General features: G+C 39.1%; 1 protein-coding gene across 2 annotated transcripts in view; it reads right to left on the bottom strand.

Annotated features, from left to right (window-relative positions):
* The window catches only part of col11a1a (collagen, type XI, alpha 1a), a gene marked incomplete at both ends in the record, with an annotated part of 72284 nt that overhangs the window by 27242 nt on the left and 23698 nt on the right, over positions 1-21344 (bottom strand). For both annotated transcript variants that reach the window (XM_083901934.1, XM_083901935.1), the window contains 28 exons: positions 77-184; positions 424-477; positions 3574-3627; positions 4275-4328; positions 6119-6163; positions 6246-6299; positions 6401-6445; positions 6999-7052; positions 7814-7867; positions 9612-9719; positions 9812-9865; positions 11474-11518; positions 11645-11698; positions 12309-12353; positions 13436-13489; positions 13751-13795; positions 14701-14754; positions 16163-16207; positions 16291-16344; positions 16565-16609; positions 17060-17113; positions 17681-17734; positions 17874-17927; positions 18868-18921; positions 19037-19090; positions 20106-20162; positions 21006-21089; positions 21189-21263. In XM_083901934.1, the coding sequence (XP_083758060.1) occupies positions 77-184; positions 424-477; positions 3574-3627; positions 4275-4328; positions 6119-6163; positions 6246-6299; positions 6401-6445; positions 6999-7052; positions 7814-7867; positions 9612-9719; positions 9812-9865; positions 11474-11518; positions 11645-11698; positions 12309-12353; positions 13436-13489; positions 13751-13795; positions 14701-14754; positions 16163-16207; positions 16291-16344; positions 16565-16609; positions 17060-17113; positions 17681-17734; positions 17874-17927; positions 18868-18921; positions 19037-19090; positions 20106-20162; positions 21006-21089; positions 21189-21263 (1611 nt within the window). The remainder of the gene's footprint in view (positions 1-76; positions 185-423; positions 478-3573; positions 3628-4274; positions 4329-6118; positions 6164-6245; positions 6300-6400; positions 6446-6998; positions 7053-7813; positions 7868-9611; positions 9720-9811; positions 9866-11473; positions 11519-11644; positions 11699-12308; positions 12354-13435; positions 13490-13750; positions 13796-14700; positions 14755-16162; positions 16208-16290; positions 16345-16564; positions 16610-17059; positions 17114-17680; positions 17735-17873; positions 17928-18867; positions 18922-19036; positions 19091-20105; positions 20163-21005; positions 21090-21188; positions 21264-21344) is intronic.

The following is a 21344-nucleotide window of genomic DNA, read 5'->3' as shown; positions in this document are numbered from 1 at the left end:
CTGGCCTTCATCAACACAGGAATTCACTTCAATTTATCACAAAAAAAAAAAGTTTGCCTTTTTAAATTTGTTCTACCTTTGCTCCCTCTTTTCCAGCTGCACCGGGAAGACCCTGTTCCCCAGGTGGACCTGGGGGTCCAGGGTGACCTCTCTCACCAACGGGACCAGTCTCTCCAGTGGGTCCCTGTAATGTGATCACAAAATTGTCAACGTAGCACCAATAAAATGTGACCCACACATCAAATCTTCTCTGTCGAGATATAAAATTAGAAGACACTCAGTCATAAATGAAAAATCATTTATATCATCATCAATTGATGAAGAATTTGATTCAAGGTAAATATTTAAGAAAGTCTGTCATTGCCTTTTAATAAGCAGATACTGAGAGGAATCCAGTCTTTCATAAATAAATGTTCACATTACCTGAGGTCCGACAACACCTCCTGGACCTGGTGGACCAGTTTTACCTTGGAAACCCTGGAAATGAAAACAAAAGTCTTACTGATATGGATTATAACAACAGAAACATACAGCTTATCTCTTAAAACCCGAGTAAAGAGTGTAAAACAGGGATTTCTGTTGAGTTTGTTTGTGCTGAGAAGCAGGGATTTAGGTTTGATGCATTTCTCTGATGTAGGATAAAGAGGTTTTATTCGCAAATCAAGGACAGATTATATTTCATTACAATGCTGGCTAGTGAACAGCTGCAGGTAGATATTGTTTATTGTAATACACTGCACTGCAAACATGGATCTCTTTATTGCGATGATGCTCAGATTATAAGATTATACGGCTGCTGGAATTAGACAGAAAAAGGGAAACGCAGACGCCAGACAAAAACATTCTCAGGTGGAATCAAACCAGGCAATCAGGCAACACACATTCATCTGGTTTATTGAACCTTAGCAGAGACAACACTGCAATATATTACCTACATGGATCATTTGCTTTCTGGATCCAGCTCTTTAAATACATGTCTGACAACACAGACAGGCCCGATAACTTGGTTAATGTGAATGCAAATCACAGCATGGTTTCCTTATCATTGCTCGAGATGTATGATTTGTCTGATGTGTTTCTCCTGTACTGTATACACCGTGGACAAAGTACTTGAAAAAACAGTGTACTAAGCCCTCTGTTGCAATTAGTAATTCATTAATAATACTGAAAATGCAATATTTGTGTTGTATTCATATCAAATAGATAACTATTAGATAACTACTAACACACCGGTAGATGACAACACTAGAAATGTCATGGACAACAGCTATATCTGTCTTGAGCATCTTTTTCAGGGAACCACAGTGGCCTTTTCATAGAAAGGATATCGTTCTTCTTCCTCCAAAACTAATGATCAGTCTTTTTCATCTTTTACTTTATAATAATGTAATATCATAACATCCACAACAAAGTCTTTTACACCATTTTATGACAAATGATTGGGTAATCAAAATAAGTTATTGATTTATTTATCCTATTGGGATTGAATGCTGTCTATACCAATTCCAAACTTTTTTTTTCAATCTGTATAAACTTTTTAGGTCAACTTACCTTGACTAATGCGTTTTTGAAACACTAGTAAATGTAGTAGTAAGAATAAAATACGTTCTCCAGGTGAACACAGACCAAAAAGTTAAATGTAAACTTGTGCTAACAGTTCTGTGACTTGCTCTGCAGCCCTTCTTATGGATACTCAATGTGTTGGAAGAAACTGCAAAAGCGATAGTCCGACACCTATTGAGTCAACACTGTAGCACAAATCAGATGAACGTCGTCTCTCTTAGGAGAGAAACAATCCAATCTCCATTGGCTCAAGTATTAACAGTCCCAGCACAGTATAGTGTGTTCCCACAAATATTAATCCAACATACATGACACTTAGAAGTGAGGTGAATCAATGCAGCATGAGTTGAAAGGTAGAGAAAGACCGACTGCATCATAACATAAATCCCATAGTGTAATAGAGCCGTCTGCCACGAGTTGAAAATACATGGTGTATTTCTGGATGTGTAACTGAAAGAATGACAGATTGATCAGAGAGTGATCAACACAGAGCTAATGCACGCATATTTCCAACTAATCTTTGAATCCCTCAAACATCTTTCAGACATCAAACACAACCAGTCGGCTTTCATGACTCATTTCTTTTGTAAGTTGTTATCAAACAACCAATCAAAGTATTTAAATCCACGCCCATAGAACGCTGGTCGTGGCATGTTGATCATGGGTAAGTCGGGATTTATGGTGATGCAACCCCTGAGCCGTTCTGTTACAGCATCGACCCTGACTCTGAGACACCAATTCAAATCTTTATTTGCACTCCCTCATATGCGATGTGTGTTACCAGGGCTCGCCACCTTTGAACGTCTTTATTGCTGTGATCCATTCTCATATTGGATGCTTGGGACGTCTGCTCATCAGAGCGTAAATCTACGCCTTGATGAGGACTCCTATGTTGTCACTTGAATGGCAGTGAAGGCAGCGAGGCGCTCGTGTGTGTGGTGTATTTTGTTATCTATAGGAAAGAGGCAGGCGGGAAGGGATGCTTTAATGATAGAGGCGATGATGTGTCAAGCTTTTAGGAGAATTTATTTCCCTCTGAGCCTCATCAAACCAAGGTGCACTGATGCATACCAAGTAGGGAGGGAAATCGAATTCAAGAGCAGTGGGATTGCAACAAGGTGTGATCAAATCAAACTTGTCTTTGTTTATTCTTTTGTTGTTGGTGGATTTTGTGTCTTTTGGGATATGCCATCTATGCATCATCGGGGCACATTTAATGCAGCCATTCCTCATTAAGCTCGTAAAAATGCCTCTTGAGAAAAACCACGGGACCCACTGTTCCGTGCTGTTCCAACAATTATCATACTTTGTTCTGCGTTTGCTCTTTTATTTATTTATATTTATGTAATTGCAATTTATTTTAGAGATGATGGTATCATGCAATGTTTTGGGAAACGCAAGATGGGTTTTGGATATTTGCAAATGTGCCAAACTAGCAATAAGTTTCCTCCAGCTCTCTGTTGTCAATCTGTCTGAGATCAGAGTCAAAGCCATTTGGATTAACTCAAACAGAATGCAGTATGTGTGTGTGTGTGTGTGAGAGAGAGAGATAGATAGGGACAAGTAGTGTAGATGATCCTAGCCAATGTGCAGGGGTTGTAGGTTTTGTTTTAGAAGACATTTCTGCCTCTTTAGCATCCAGAGATGCTAGGTCCCTGATTATAATCTCCTGCATACTGACTCAAGACTAAGTAGAGATAAATGGTGGCGGAGGATGAAGTGTGTGTGCACGGGTGCGTGGGACTAGCTAAAAAAAAGTCTGGTTGCCCATTTTTACTGCAACAGACAGCCAACCTTAACTACTGTAATTCTTGTCATTTGTATTTTATACTGTCAAATAATTTAATCCATTTGCCATTAAGATATAAAAAGTGAATAACTCTCCAGTAGTCTCCTGCTGTGGAAATATAACAGATCTGTCAAGTGAAGTTTTATTTCTACACTTGATAAGAAACACTGAAGCCATGCAGGATACTCACAAACCAAAACAAACAAAGAAAAAAACCTCACCGTTTCTCCTCGTTGGCCAGGATGTCCAGGCAGTCCATCTTTTCCAGGTGGTCCCTGTTTTGTTGGAATTAAAACACTCCAGCTGAGTAAACCGGTGCATTTATCATCATCGCAATCATTACGTGGTGTGAAAGATGGAGCTACAAGACTGGTTCTATCCCTATGAGATTGGATTATTGCAATTCAGTGCAAATGCTTTCTGGGCACAATATACACTACAAACACAATTATAGTTAAACTACCAGAACACTAATGGAAAAATAAAGGGTTCTGTTTTTGTTTTTTTTGTTTTTTTTTAACCACATCACTGACTGAGGACTGAGAGCCAGCTATGAATCCAAACCTGAATCGATAGGTGGAAATTACCACTTGTCTCCTCCGCCTCGATTGGAGAGCAGGAAAAGAGAGCAGGAAAATGGCTTCTGCTTCAATAACAGCTAGATTAATGATCCCTCCACAGAATTATGGATATTGCCATATATTACTGCACCCGATGAACTCCTCAAATTGAATCAACTGTGACTTATAATGTTTGCAAATTAAGGATAATTTGCTACAGAGACAGTGGGAGGAGGACAGGAAGTAATAGTAAAGACACTGCACCCAGAGGAATGAGCTTCACGCCACACGATCTTACTGTGGGTGGTTTGCATTGAGCTGTCGATGTAAAGTGCTTATCGTGGATGAGGAGGAATACTTACAGGGGGGCCCTTTGGTCCAGAGAAGCCAACCGGTCCCTGGGGTCCTTGAGGTCCCTGCAATCAGTGCAGAGAGTCAAATTGATGAGAGAGGAATAAAATCACAAAACATAAAAAAATAAGATGGGAGACACAGATAAGGTATTAAATGCAGATCATGATACACAATCTTTGAGGCGCTGATTCACCGTTCATCAGCTGTGCTGGTGACTTGAAGTCTAGTATAGTGAACACAGTGGAGAGGCCACAGTGCATTAAAAAAAAAAGAAAAAAAGTTTCATCTACTTTCTCGGTGCAGAAGAAAATGTGGAATCCGGAGGTCTCTCTGTATTTTTATTAGCCCGAGTTGCCTTAATCTCCAAAGGTTATCAAATGCCTGAAGGGTTATATTTTGTGAAGGGGAATATTTCAAGCCTTGTTAACTTAGAGAGACTTCAGAGGAAGCGAATAAACTGCCTGTAAAATAAGGTCAGCCCCCATTCGAATCCAAAGGTCAATATAACAGGGCAAAGGGGCTGTAATAAAGCAATATATAAGCCAGCAAATGTGGAATTACTTGACGTGTTTTCCTTGTGTTTGATATCAAAAGCCCCAGGAACCTTTTATCATATTCTAATCTCCCTTATTGGAAAATGTCAAGTAAGTTCCTCACCAAAACAAAACTGGTTGGTAGTTTAAAGTTTAAAGACTGTACTCTACAAATACACAACGGCTATTAGGTTGTGAGTGACAGAATTATAGAACACAAGTGAAAAATAAGGCGATTAAAAAGCCAAAAATTCAGCCACTAACAATGAGAGCCTGCAACACAGGGCGAAAACTGTGAGTAGTTGTTACTCAATAGCTTCTCAATAGACGTTACACTGAAATATGTTTGTATGCAACAACATTTCTGAATGTTGCATTGACATTGAGGTTTGGAATTTAGGGAGATTTAACATTAAATTATGTGATATACTAATGCTGTGGAAAACTAAAGGTCTGCAGGTAAAGAAGACTTGATAGTTAAATCCAGCAAGTTGCTCACATCTGACATTGCATTTTTACAAATCAAGATTTAGGAGCAACTACTGAAACAGTAACCAGAGCAGTGCTTTGTAAATTAGTGTCAGTAAGAATCTTGGAGTTAAACCTTGCTAAATAAGTACTATCACACACAGCTTTTGGTAACACTCTTTTATTCTTGTTATGTGTTCTTTCCAACAGAGGACAGGAACTGTAATAAAATCCACTTCTCTTCCTTTTGTATTAATGCAAACTGATTACATGCTGCCTATTTTGTTTCATGACCTCTTGACTTTTTTTAATTTATTTATTTTTACTTATTTATTCATTCATTTATTTTAATGAAATTGAACTACAACACCTGCGCTAATCTAAGACCTAAAGGGTTTTAAATAAGGTGCCACTGCTGGAAGGCTTTTGCTGTGACAAAGCGACAGTGCTAATTTTGCCACTGAGTGAGCCACCCTGGGCCACCGCACTGCACAGAAGGAAATACTATACATCTAATTGTGGATGATTCCACTTAGTCTGATCCTACGCTCGCTCAAAACACAGCAACTGGGAAATGCATTTCATTAAAGCTCTGAGGACTGACGGCAAAGGGAAAGAATAGAAATATGGCTGTTTGTTTGAAAAAGACTCCGTGTGCTGAATCATCGAACACAAAACAAATGACAACACCGCCATCTTCTTCAGTGACTATCAACTCAAGTTCAACATCACAGTGAAGGTGGTCTGACTGTTTTGTGCTAATACAATCAAGAATCTGATTAAAAGCCTTATCCCTTGTTTGTATTCACATGCATAACAATCATGTGCGTCTCAGTGTGTTATGGACTTACTCTCTCCCCAGGTGGGCCTGGAGGACCATCGTTGCCTGATGTGCCCTGAAACAAACAACAACACATCATCAGTTGATTTTTTTCCTGAATAACATTGCCTGATAAAGTTGCTGTTGTATTTTAGTACCTTGGGTCCTGGTTTTCCTGTTGGACCTCTGGCTCCTCTACCACCACGAGGACCCTACAAAAAAACATAAAACAAGAGTCAGAAACAAAACCTACATGACTTTTTTGTATTCGTCATCGATATCATTCAGATGCATGGATTATAAATATACATACCGTTGGGCCTCTTTGCCCTCTTGGACCAGCTTTACCTGCAATGCCCTGTTTGATAAACGAGGCAGAAATTATGTCAATATGTCAGACACAAACACAAACTGCCACGCTTCCCCCTATGTCATTACTATTCAGGACACCACATCTAATTTTAATCAGTCTAAAGATAAACTGTATGTCACTGCTGAACTCCAGTCAATACAAATCAATAACAGTTTAACAACTTAACAAGTACCAAAGTTCACATAATAATACAGTAAAGTGTGCTCTCTCTAAGTCAATCACGTCTAAAGTAGATGGAAACAGTCTGCCAGTAAATACGGTCCTAAAATGTATCTGGTTATGAGTTGATATGAGGCAACATTGGATTTGATGACAAAAGAGGTTGATTTAAGCAGGGAGCATTATCTAGTAAAGTAACATTATATTCTATTAACAATGCAATTAACTTTACATTTTAAACCATTTCAATTCAATATCAGTTCCAACATAAATTATATCTTTTGTTTTGTCCTTTATAATAGAAATGCATTTTGTTGGGTAATGTGAGTGTGTGTTGACAGTCACTGTGTGTGTGTTTGTGTGCATTTGTGTTTCTTACCCTGGCTCCCTTCTCTCCGTTGGCTCCAGGGAACCCATTGAAACCACGTGAGCCCTGTCAATAGAAAGAGGGAGATATGGCGGGAATTGAGCGGCTCAGTGGGTCAGAGTGTGCATGATAATGACCGTTCATCCCAGTGATTATCTACACTACGGCGTCACCTCCAGCTACTTTCACACAGTAAACGCCATATGTAAACATCATACAATTAAGCATTAGTTTTGTCATTTAATCCCAACCCCAACACTACTTCGAGCTAAATTAAACTGTTTAATTCAGCAAATGTTTAGAGGTTATACACCGTATATAATGTGTCTTTGAAGTTGTCATATCGTAATAACAACCCCTGCCTTCCAAAGACAAAGCATTCAAACACCCAAATACATTTTAAATTAAAATGTCAAGCACAACACTCCTGAAAACACAAGACCAAATGACATCAGACAAACTGATGATGGGTAAACAAAATCACTTACCTACTGCAGAGCACTTCACCACATGTTGCATTAAGGGCATTGAGTAAGATTTAAATCAGTAACCTCCAAATTCAACATATCACGACAAGTCTACTGAGCTATTGTCTCTATAAAATAACACAATCTCTCAATATCTCCTCACTATGTTTTGATATTATGAGTAATAATGAACAGCCTTACAACCACAAAGAATTTGAAAAACACCTCTTATGTACTTAGAACCCTTTGTGTAAATTGTGCCAAAATTGGTAACTGCTAACAGATTTTAGAAAATATATAAATATATATATATATATATTTTATTCTATTGATAGAAGAGACCAGTATGCATGTTCTCACCTTTGGTCCTTGTCTTCCTGGATATCCTGGCAATCCTGGGACACCAAGTTTACCCTGTGAAACACAAACAAAATACATGTCAACACAGGAGAAACCATTTTAGCAACAAACAACGTTTGGTTTTCAAACATCCTTGGTGGTTTTATGGCCTTTTCCCATTAAAGCACAAACATGTAAGGGAAGATAAGAGCAGGAGTGTTGGGCGCTGATAAAAGTTGCTAAAATTAATCAGGATGAAACGACTAAAACCCAAACTTTTCCTGCAAATTATGCATTGAGAGTCGCAGGAAGTGGCAGATAGCAGAAATGCTGGACTGGTTAAATAATTAAACTGGTTAAATAATATTGATTATTACTTGGCAATTTATAAATGTATGACTATAGGGGATGGAAATTCTCTGCTGGATAAAGGTGCATCAATAACTATTTTATAGTTATCGTTTATTAGATAAACCATCGCTTATCAGAAATGCACCATTGTGAATGCCATGTGGAGATGGAAACATTGGGAAATCAAATTACTGTAGGTTGGTGGATTGATGAGTATCATGAATATAACTAGTACAAACTAAATTGTTAGCAAATAAGTTCACTAATAATGCGCTCTTGAATCATGTTGAATGTCAGACTTTATCATCAGAAAGTGGACTGTACAGATAGTAAAGGATATGGACCAGAGTTCTTGTTTAGAATGAATTTGTCAAAACAGTTTTTAAAACATTTATCTTGTTTTGGATGTATTGTTCCAACAGATACAACTGTGTTACCTTTAAATTCTTTAAAAAGACTTGGCGTTATTGCACAAACATAACTGCTGTGATACTGACAAATAGCGGTGTTTCTTAAATCTGGGATAAACCAGACACCAGGAGTGTCCCCTTATCGTCTTTATTTATAAAGTACAAGCCACTGAGCCTCAGCAGGAACTATGGCTATAAACATTGTATATCTTTGTACAAAAAACATCATTTTAATACAATATTCCCCAGCTAATGGCTTCAATCAACACTTATCTCAGGGTGCGAAATAACTCGACTGTGTTTGAAAACAGATTAAATATTACAAACCACAGCACACACTATTCACAACCAATGAGGGAGGTTTTACTTCCCCTGGTGTGTGAAATAGCCTAGGGGTTAAACAAATGCTTTCTATAAACGATTAGCTAATGACAGTCACAGTCAAGAAGACACAAGTCCAACAGGTCTATATTTGTGTCTGTATAGGCCTTTTTTTTTTTACCAGGAAAGATATTCATATAATGCACTGGTATCATTAATCAAATTAATGATGGCTGAGTTCCATTTAGCTGCTTAAGATCAGCAATGTATGATTTATCTGTGATGGCCTTCATTGGACATCAACATACAGGTACTTACAACTGAGAAATATCCATCTTCCAAACTTAAACAGACATTTAAGTGTTATAAAAAAGACACTGTCCCTGAAGTGGAATGCTTTAAGTGCAGTCTATCAATACCACATTGGCAAACTGTGAATGCAAAGTTAAACATTTCAAGAGGCCTAGATATCTCTGTAAAATGTTGACAGGAAATGGTTTTATTAAACTAGCAATTGTGGGACTATAATAAAAAAAACTATTAGCCAAACATCTGAAAGAACATTGTACATATCTTCACAACTCTAAGGAATAGTAATATGCCCTGAAGACAACATTACTCTGCAGCAGTTGTTGCTCATTGACTCCGTAATTTTACAACCCAGAATGATGATTGCACTCTAATGACAGCACTTTACACAAGAACTTTACCTATGTATAAAACAAAAAGAAGATTACCTTTTCCCCAGCAGACCCGAGGGGCCCTGCTTCTCCGTTGGGTCCTGATCGACCTTTAGGACCTTCAGGACCATCTTCTCCTCGGGGCCCCAGCATGCCGAGCTCTCCCTGTTGCCCGAGCAGAAAGCACCTTCTCATTAAGTAACTGCTGCCATGCATATGTATGTGACATTTGATGTTATTTCAGTGAGGAGACTCACCCGGTCTCCTTTGATTCCCATGTCTCCCTTGAAACCTGGGAAACCGTCCTCACCCTAAAATGAGACAAAAAAGTTGCCCAGTGATTGTTTGTGCATTTCATTATTGTGTCTTTTAAATGATTTGTTGACTCTTAAGTTCACTGGGAGAAATAAATTGTTAAATCTAATTTCTTGTATTTAGTGAACATCTTAAAAAAAAAAAAAAAAAAAAAAGGTGACTGCCCCTGTGAACTACAGGATCAATGCTGCTCTCTGCTGGTCAAAAAGTGGAACCGTATGTGTAAGCACACTTTGCTTAAAGCAGGGTTTCTCACTCCTGGTCCTGGGGAGTCACTGTCCTGCATGTTTTAGGTGTTTCCCTGCTCAAACACACCTGATTCAAATGGGCAGCTCATCAGTAAGCTCTGCTGAAGCCTGATAACAACCCATTTCTATGAATCAGGTGTGTTTGAGCAGGGAAACACCTAAAACATGAAGGACAGTGGCTCAAGTCAGAAACCTCACTCTACATTCAGCACCAGCAAGCTTTGTTAGGAAATAACGAAGCAGTAAACTAAAAAACAAAACAAAAAATGCACCAATGCCAGGATTTCTTTCTTTCTCTCTCTCTTTTTTTTTTACAAATATAAACAGCACACTGAATTCAGATCAATAAAAATGACATTAAAGATGTAAATCCAAACGTATAGCTCTGGTAAACATAATCATAAGAATGCTGAAAGCCATTGTGCACTTCCGCCCAGGATTCCTCTTTTTTTTTTTCTTTGACACTTTGTGTTTCCAGTCTGTCACCTGTCCATGTTTTCAACAATATCTGATGCATAATGCAACAGTGAGTGCATCTGTTTCTTGTAAGTTGAAACACACGCACACACGCACACTCACACGCACACACATTCGCACGACACCTGAGGTAAAGCGCATCCTTTATTCATAACAAGCCCTTTCTCCTCAAGGTTTTGGCTTTTGAGCCTCTTTCTATAAATAATTCAATAAAAAAACTGATATGAATACCTGTCACTGCAGAAAGAACAATGCACCTCAAGTCTCCTAATTGATTTTATGAAGCAGTATACGTGTATCGGTCATCTTAAATAAATGTCAGGCATACTAAAAAAGCAGCTCGGATTAAATCCTACACAGCGACACGGCAACACTTCAAAAGCACTTGAGATCAAGTGCAGTGTTCTTTGAAACCGGTCTTGATCATCGCAGTTTCACAAACTTCAAAAACGCATAGAGGGTCACTCCACGGAAGTCTCAGCCTCCACTGAAGATTACTATCGAATGACCTCTGCATGGTGCTTCCTGTCGGTCTCTTCAACTCAAAAGATTTTAAAAACAAAAGATAGAGAAGCCACAGAGTCAGACAGAACGACTGAGACGTGAATACATATCAAGTATACCCAAACTTTATTTTGCCCTCTTCACCCTCTTGACAAAGCTCGGTTTCAACCAGAAAACATGAAGTGTGCCTTGGTTATATGGACAGTGATATGAAACTGTCTTTTCTGTCTCTGACAGAAATGAACCCCACTTTAATTTAGCCTGATTTAATCACGTATTATCTCCTAAATCTACTCCATTAATACACTATATAATATAATTGGCTGCTCACTTGCTCACGCTACATGGTGGTAAGGTCAGAAATGATGTGTGTACCTTCTCTCCCTTTGACCCCTTCAGACCACGGACACCATCAGCTCCCTGTTGAACAGGAGACAGTACAATCATGAGAGAAATACAGCACAGTTATGTACAGCAGAATGAAAGAAAAGCGTCTCAACCCCCTTAACTGGTTAAAATATCTGGATAGTCAAACACAAACCGTACCTTCACACCACGAGGGCCAGGATAACCAATAGGACCCTGTGGGCCTGATGAACCCTGTAGAAAAGAAACCAGAGTTTGTTTATTTAATCATCAATAGCTGGTCTTTAATAGCTAATTACTGGTATTCATTAGTTATTTTAGTGCAGGCAGCTATAATGTAGATTTGTGTGCCTCCTCAAAAAGTATTTTTTTATTTTAACATTGTCTCCATGACATTTGCAACGTGCAAGTATGTACAAAAATGCTCATTAATCCTAATGTAATGTTAAATATTGGCACTCATATGTGACAGAAGCACAACAATATTACAACATATTTAATCACAGTGGTCACGAGACACAAGGAAAACATATACTTGAATTATCCACTTTTGTGCACCTATTCATTATTGTTCTTACAATAAATAAGTGCTATTATTTCTGCTGCTGCTGCTGTTGTTTTCTAAATGAAACACCTACTTGCCCCAGAAGCAAAAAATAAACGAATAGGTAAATAAAAAATGCAAGCATCATAAAGCTTCAGAATAGTTTTAATTTTATCAAGGGAAATAAATAAATAAACAACTACATTTCATCTGAACAATTCCCAGCGACTTTAGTTTTGTAACTGAACGACAATACTGCAGTGTCGTCTTTTCACCACAGTACACATTAAATCCACCTACTTGTGCTCCTTTCTCTCCAGCTGGCCCCTCTTTACCAGGATGACCCTGTAAAATAACAATTCAGAAAGGGGTTAATGGTGGTTTCATGTAAATGAAAAATAATGAACACAAAATAAACTAGTGTTATTGTGTATAGAATATAAAAGAGGCTTCTTTGTTGTTCCTTTAATATGTGATTAAAAGGAATGACTTGACTGTTTGGTTACCACAAAAGAAACTTACTGAGCCTAATGAGTGTTTTTAAAATTCACACTGAAAAACACAGAAGCTTAATTTTTGTTCAGGAATGTTGTTTCTTAACAAGGGTTTGCACTTTAATGTTGTGAAAAACCAGAGAAGGAATACTGAAAACTGTATTAATCTGCTCATCGTTTGGACTTCCTCTGAGCAGTGACATTCATTGTTCCACTTTGTTTTTTAGAACACAGATATGTGTTGACCTCCTCTCTCACTATATATTGGCCATTGTGATCAATCCAATTGTGGACTGTGCCCAGGTTCAGGCTACAGCCTGTAATAGTTGAGCTGGAGAAGAAGTCATTTGCCTTTAGAGATCCTTAACGGTGCAGCTGCCTTGTTTTATCTTCTTCCAAATATCTACAGCTCAATCTAAACTTGTGTTTTTTTTTTGTTTTTTTTTTAAGTGATCCAAAAAACATTTAATAAGTAGGACCTGGACTTGTAGTTTGCTTGACTAAACTTGAACAGAAGCGAAAACAACTTGCAGTTTTCAAGTCCAGTTGCTACTGATTCAATGTTTTTTGCATAGCTATGACCTGGATAAATGATAATATACTATGATAATAATATTCACTGACACTACTACTGTTTACTGTGTCATATTTTTGAAACTAATGTATTGATGGTCGGTACAAAGCTCACATCTACTGTATACACTGATATGCTCAGTGATTGGTCTCAACCTGCTTTGGTGTTAATAGCTTGATGGTGATAAAACAGCAAATTCCTATGAATATGAAAGTGTGGGAACTACTTCTTTAAAAGCCTAAGAAACGACAATGGTCCAAGGTTTGGATGTTACAGAAGTGAAGTGGTGTCATTTGTGTTCATGTCAAACTGATATACTATATGTATGTATAATATATACAGGTGATAAGAACACGCACAGGAGGCCCATCAGCTCCAGGTAATCCCGCCAACCCCGACCTGCCCAGAGGTCCCTGCATGAGATAAAGAAGACCACAAACAAGGTCAGACATCAGAGGGCACAAACAAATAACGTCTTTAATATCTTTTGACTAGACGACAGCAGTGCTCTGTATCAGTGTCGGCAGGAAACTGAACATAAAGCACCTTTTGACTTTTACTGTAACACTCGTTCATGGCTAATAAAGTGGTTTTAATCAAATACAATTCCAACAGCAAAAGTCTGCCATGCACAAGTCTAAATTCATATAAAAGACAAAGGAATAGGAACGCACTTTTTCTCCAGGTGGTCCAATAGGGCCTTGAGGTCCAGGAAGACCCTGTGAGGAGGAGACACACACATATACATTAGAGCTGAAATATAACTACAATACGCACACACACACACAAACCAATTTCTGTATATATACTGCATAGACATATATAAAATAAATAAATAAATAAATGTATATATATATGTGTGTGTGTATACATTATAGCTGGTGAAGAAATGTTAGGCTTGTACATGTTGAGATGGTTCAGAAGACATATTATCACCTGGAATGCTTGTGGAAATGCATACACTAAAATATTTGTGCGCATTTTCTGTGCATTCATGTCTCGGTGGCTATCTTATGTGTGCACATGTGTAATGTGTGTGTGTTGCAGTGTAATTTGAGGCACTGGAACTTGCTCCAACACGTGTGGCAGCTTTGCAGGAATTCCGCCGACATGAATAAGATGCTTTCAAATGGATCAACCCCAAAAAAAATTCCCCTCTCCCAAGGAAAACCCCCCTGAAAAAAAAAAAGATGTGTGCACACACACGCTTGTGTATTTTGTGTCGAGTGAGAGCTAAATGGACAAGAGAGAAAAGGTGGGCACTGAGAAAACAGCACATTTTAAAAATGCAGAATAAAGACAATATGTTTCTAATTTTCTGCCTTAAAATGTCATTTTAAAAACACAGCACTGTCTGTTACATGCGGCAGTAAATGGCTTTACACCCTGCTGTGAAAATAAAGACTTTAAAATGAGCATCGCATTGCTCAAATCAACCTCTGCTCACAAAGAGTGGATAGAAACTAAATCTGCTTTTCCGTGTGTGTGTGTGTGTGTGTGTGTGTGTGTGTGTGTGTGTGGAGCTTGTTTTAAATGCATTTACACCAGTGTGTCACATCAAGTGCATCTGCATGCTCCGTGTTCATCACGGTGTGTAGGACTGTGTACGATTGCCTTTATTTACCTGTGTTCCTGGGGTTCCTTGCTGCCCAGGTGGGCCTGGCTCTCCTTGTGGTCCCTGAAAAAGCATAGATTCTGTCAAAAACTAGACACCAAACCCTAGTCCCAGAGTGAGTAATCCTCTGTCCCAAACATCCCCAACCCCCAAACTGCACACATCAGTGTCACTGTGAACAACCAGGTGGACTCTATCCAGCTGTCTGCCCAGCAACAGTGTAAATTACCTTGGCACTTAAATGCTCTTTTATCTGCTGTGCACGGTTCAGAATGGGACCAAAATGTAAGATAATAAGTAATGCTGACCAAATTACTTAGTGAAATTAAGGAAAATAAGCTTTTTTTTACCAATAATCAGACATTATAAAGTAGCAGTGCATGTTAGCATCAGTTTCAGTTAGAACACTGAAGAAGATGAATTCATCCCTGGATTGTTTAAGTGGTTATACTAACAAGTTAAATATGTACGATGCTTCCTCGTCTTTCTACAAATTGACTGAGCTTTGTGTTGGGTTTCATTACGCAGTGACATGTCTGTAGTTGGTTTCTATTGTAGAAAGAGAACTGCCCGTGAGAGAGATTAATGGGTCTGTCTCTTGCAAGTTTGGATTTCTGAGGATGTAACATCAGACCAAAAAAAGAATCTCTCATGAAAAATCCTGAGAGGGACATTTAAAAAAGTCATGTTCATCCTTTTTTGGGATCAAATTGCACTGAAGCTGTGGTGGGAAGACCTTGATTGTAACAGATGTATACAGGCCGAGGGTGAAGCTCTCGTATGTGGCCTTTTTCTGAAGCACTTTTTCATGTTGTGTGTTTTTTAGGGCAGAAACAATTCAATCAATCGTTTATTAAATTACTATATTAATCGTATAACTATTTTGATGTTGTTTATGGACAAAGCGGTTATGAAAATAATGATTAGATGCTGCCCTGAAGTTTTTCATTTTGTTTCATTTTTACTTTAACCAGTGAAAACAATACATCCCACTTTGTCCCGACTGATCTCTCGTCAAAATGTTAGCAAGCGCTATGTCATTAAATCATTTGTGAATCACCTGTAGGAAAACACTTTTGGAGGTTATTAGATTGAGAAGAGGATTACGAATAAGATAAAACAACAAATAAGCATTAAATATGGGGCTGTGATTAGATCTGTGCCCCTAAATCAACAATTTTGCCTTTAACAATATTTATCTTGTATGACGATTATAAGTTGGCAGCAAAAAAACCAACACCAAACTTCAGCTCTTAATCCTCGGCTTCCTTTCAAGTGGCCACACTTCTTCTCACCTCCTCTAAACCAAGGAGTAACCTTTAATCTCACAGCTGTGCCTCCTAAATGGGTCTGAACAAATGTAAACTTCACCAATGTAAACTGTGTGTGTCCAAGTGTACACACACACAGCTGCGCACAACTCAGTTCTGCAGTAACACTTCTGATGTTTTTACAGATAAATTGTCCATACCATGTTTCCTTTAGGACCATGAGGCCCATCAACTCCAGCAACACCCTGAGAGAGAGAGAGGGAGATCAGATAAGACACATGTATACCTTATAAATGTGATGTAAAGAAAAAGGGATAACGCTACATACAGGAGATCCAGGGGGTCCTGGAGAACCACGAGGTCCCAGCAAACCTCTTGGACCCTGTTAAGAGGGAGAAGCAACGAATTAAAATGCACTTCAATAATTTTATTCATGACAGTGATGAAACAATTTTTGTCAGGCAGTCCTGCCCCTTTCCTCTGGTGGTCAGTTATGTCAAAGAGAGATCGAAAGATTAAAGATGGTCATTTTGCAGCTTGTTGGAAATCCCATATGAACGGGAAAGCATGATGAAATAACACCAACAACAAACAAGCCTTACACTCTCTCCAGATAATCCTCGGGGCCCGACCTCTCCGTCTTCGCCCTGAGGGAGCCACAAGATAACAATCAGAGAAAAATCTCCTGAAGTGGACATGAGATGTTAGACTGCTCTCTAGTTTAAACCAAACACATTCACTAATTCATTAATCATAGGCTCTTAAAAGGCTTATTGTTTGGGGCTGAATGTCCACCAAAATGAAAAAAAAAACATTGATAAAATATAATCACAGCCTTGTTGTGGATATGGGGGTGGGGTGTAGTTAGTTGCAGGGGGAGGAAAAGGTTAAACACAAATTCTCCTCCTCCTCAGATCCACCCAGCTGCTGCAGCCTACGGGCCTGAGGTGTTTGACCACAGCTCATGTCACTGAATATATTGGTGGGTCACTTCAGCTTAGTGATAAAAAAAATACATATATAATAATAATAATAATTAAATGTCAGTAAAAAAAAAAAAAAAGGAGTAGTAAAAGTAAAAAAGAGGAAGTTCTCACTCTCTGTCCATCCTCTCCAGGAGATCCTAATGGTCCCATTGGCCCATGCTCCCCCTGAGATGAGAAATGGGAATAAAAGAGACAAAATGAGAAGATGTGAGAAGGATTCAGGATCATTTAAAACATAGCCAACTATCAAGGATTTAATACACATCTAAAAAAAAAAACGTCACCACTACTCGTGTGGACATTCTTCCTGTTGTATTATTGCATCACTCAAACCTACAGAAATAGTTAGTAGTGCTAGTACAGTCACTGTGTGCGTTTACATCTGAAAATGTATTTCATTCTACAAACTTGGCTTCAGTGCAACTGTATGACATAGTCTGATTACTGCGGGTGCATTAGCAGAATTAGACAAACTCAACTTTCATCATTCAATTATTTCACTCATTTCACTGAAGTTATTCACTCATCCCACTGATGTTTAACAGGTTACTAAGCTTTTACTGCAGCTAATACATAAGAATCTGTTGCCAGCTAAAAAGATAACCAACCATAACTAGGACGGTTTGTTTTGATGCCAGTTCTGTGACTTACTACATAAACATAAACAGTTTTTACTTGTCAGTGTAACAAATTGACAAATTGAACTAGTGACTTCCACCACACTGTGCTCACCCTGTGTCCCTTTTCACCAGGCAGACCAGGGAGTCCGTCAAAGCCTCGGTCACCCTGTGACAATGCAGAGCAGAGTATGTCACCATACAACACAGTATCCCAGTATGCTACTCATCATAGTCTGCAAATGACAACACCTCATATATGCAATTAGCTATATTGACATAAAAGACAGTGTGCTGGCATTTAGTACCTTAGAGCCTGACTCTCCAGGCATCCCCCGGGCACCGTCAGCTCCAGCGCGACCCTTAAAAACAAACATTTTAACATGATAGGTTTTAATTTTAAATTCTATCAAATCTATGCATGTTATATTTTACAGTTTACAGTTTACAGTTTCCTCCCACTTTTATTATGTGCTTTCTGCTGCATACGTTGTTGTCCACCACGTTACTTTAGATGTGACAGTTTTATCAAATAGTGAGATTCTAATGCATCGCTGTACACTGCGCCAGGATTTTATTGATTCCGAAGAAAGCCGCTCCTGCTGGGGTCCAGCTGGTTTGTTAGATTGTGCAAAGGCTTATCAGTAATAAAAACGAATTAAATAAACATACGCAGCATAAAGCGGCAAACATTGTGAAACAGTAGAGCAGAAAATATTGTTGTAACACAAGTCACTGATGGACGTCACTGGGTGAGGTGTTGGAAATTCACAATATCGGAGGATTAGTACTGAAACAACTGAAAAGTAGCAGGCAAATCTGATATGCCTCTTGCAGCGATCGTAATTTTATTTTCTTGGCTGCTACATAAGGATTATATGAAATGACAAAACAAAGTGAATCATGGGAAATTGTATCCATTGCACGGGCTGGTAACATTTGACCAAATAATGACTGACAACAAAGGCATGACGCATCAAGCTTGGTCGCCATTGACTTGTTATTTTATATTACTTACAATCGTATTGGCTCTGCAAAGTGACACTTATTGCTGCCCATAACCATTTTCCCATTTTAGCATTTTCAGACAGATTAACAGTGCGGCTATTGATCCGAGGACTGGAGACAGCGCAGGTCCTTTAAGCACATTTCACTCTATTGTTAGTTTAACCTGGAAATAAGCCTCTCAGCTTTGGAGCAGCGGCCACAAGTGCAAACAACCACACAACAACAAACACGGAGGCATGTGAGTACACACGCTGCACAGAACACAGAGTGTTGCAGGTCACTGAGTTCACTCACCCTCTTGCCAGCTTTGCCGATTTGTCCTGGAGGCCCCTGGATGCCACGAGGACCCTGCACGGACACAAAATCCACTTACTGACTGACAGACTAATAACCTGGGATGTGGCCGATAGCAGCAGATGAATAACATTGTTGTGTATCAGTAGTAGCATCAGTGGTTTCTCACCTGAGGGCCATGGTCTCCACCTTCACCTTTTAGTCCAGGACTACCAGGCAGACCCTAAAGAGAGAGACCACATACAGTTTAGCTTCCTTCACCTTGTGACAAATGCAGTTGCAACAAGACAGATGAGTAAAAGTAAAGAGAAGAAAACAGCAGATGGCGATGTTTAGCTAATTATGCACATTCTTCATGCATGTTCTCTGAGGAAAAATGATTCCCCACATTCCTTTGCTAAGAATTAGCAAGGAAGACAATTGACAGTTTGATCACAATACAGCAATTACAACAAAGATAACAATTTATAAATTCAACACCTTTTTCTTCAATATATTATTATTAGTGCATCTGACATAAATACTTCAAGCTACAAGCCTAAAAAAACCATCAAATTCAAGAACACAACCAGACTTGGGTGTCTTTTAGCATATATTTAAGTCTAAAACTGCAATCCCAAATTGTTGGTGCAGGCAGAAATGTTGGGAATACTCTGTACTGTAATCTGTCTGCAGACAAACCGGGATTGAAAGCTCGTAATTTGGCAGTTTCACATTGACGTTTAGTGTCGTAAAATAGCCTTAGTGTCTGAAAAGCTGACTTTCAAACATCTACTTAGATCATTTTAAAAAAAAGGTACATTTGTGGCAGACAAAAGCCACAACTTCCCTTCCACAGTTCCGACGATTGCCATGTCATTTCAGATCAATATTCTTGGCCCTTTAGGCTACAAATCTGAAACTGAGTCGTGCTTTGTGCCTTTTCCTGCAGCAGATACATAGGGGATCATGTATCAACAAGCCCAAGAGAGAGAGGGGGGGGGGGGGGGGGGGGGCAAAATGAAATTTTCTTGGCAGCTGATAGCACCTTCCAGGCAGGCAGTGTGGTCACTGAGCCACCAGGTGCTGATGGAACAGTGTTGTGGTTGCAGATTTTTTATACATATCCCAGGAAAAAAAAAGCTTAATTCATTAATGAATAATGTCAATGTATGGCAACCTTTTTCTAATTATTAAATGCAAACAAGGTTGACTTGACAACACACATACGTGGTAAAAATGACAAAGGAGAGACTCACCACTGGTCCTGATCTTCCTGTCAAACCCATCGGCCCAGGGGATCCCCTCATAGCCAGCTGCAGGTCAGACACAGACACAGACAAGAACAAGGTCAGGTTCCATTCAGTCGAAAAAGAAAAAAAAAAGAAGCCCCTTTTGTTGGTTTTTCTCTTTGCATTTCCATATCATCTGCTGAGTTTTTGTCCTTGATTTGTGATGAATATTTGAGCAGGAGTACGTGAGAGACATAAATCAGTCTTTGGTGTCATCACTTTCACTGCACATAAAGTAATTATTCATGATCATTCTAACTGTTATGTGCTGTGTATCTGATTACATACCAAATCCAAATTACGGCTAGAGGATATGGCCAAAGACGTTATTAAAAAACGAATTGGAAACTGTTAATTGTGTATTTAAATGTCTTTATGAACAAAACACACATTGGAACGTATGATGCTTGTGGTTCATTTCCACACCGTGAACTTCCTCTACCTGGTGTGTTTAGTGATCCCACATCTCTTGGTTCATTGTGGTGTAGAACCCAACAGATTCTTTAAATACTCGGTTCACATTTACTCTTTTTTTTTGTTCTTCCTACAGCCCAGATCATCTCACACAGGCCCAGAGACACTTCCTCCACCTGTCAGTTCAGGCCACCCACAGGTCAAAAGCCCCTGGAGTATTTTTAACAGTCTCTCCTATCCATCTGTTCAAAGTGGACTTTTGTTTTTATGTCGCTGCTCTTCAGCCTGCTCGGCATGTCTCATTTTAGCCTCAAAAGGCCAAATAAACACAGTGTGGGCCCCCTCCCCTCTACACTAAAATGCTGTCCCCCTTATCCGTCCCCTCCTTACAGCTGTGTGTGTGTAGGCAGCTGAGCAGGGGTGGGGGTTTGTTTAATGTCCTTGTCTACTTACTCTGGCCTGGGAGAGGATGGCCTGGGCTTGGGCTTCCTGGGCTGACACCACTGGACCCTTCTCACCATCTCCGCCAAAACGGAACTGTTGAATGCACACAAACAAATCGCTTGTTATCTCTAGTAAATACAGCAGACGTTGGCCTGGTTTTTAAAAGTACATCATTCTATTCTGAACACTTACTGGCAACATTAGCATGGTACCAGGAGGCCCTGGTAAACCATCAGCACCAGACAGTCCAGCACGACCGGGAGGACCCTGCAACCCAAAGAGACACAGAGTCATTCAATGAGCATCAAATATTAGATGAACTCTGACACAGGGAAGAAAAGAAAAAAT

Source organism: Microchirus variegatus (assembly GCF_963457635.1).
Source record: "Microchirus variegatus genome assembly, chromosome: 15".
Taxonomy (NCBI): domain Eukaryota; kingdom Metazoa; phylum Chordata; class Actinopteri; order Pleuronectiformes; family Soleidae; genus Microchirus; species Microchirus variegatus.
This window is presented reverse-complemented; position numbering and strand designations above follow the sequence as displayed.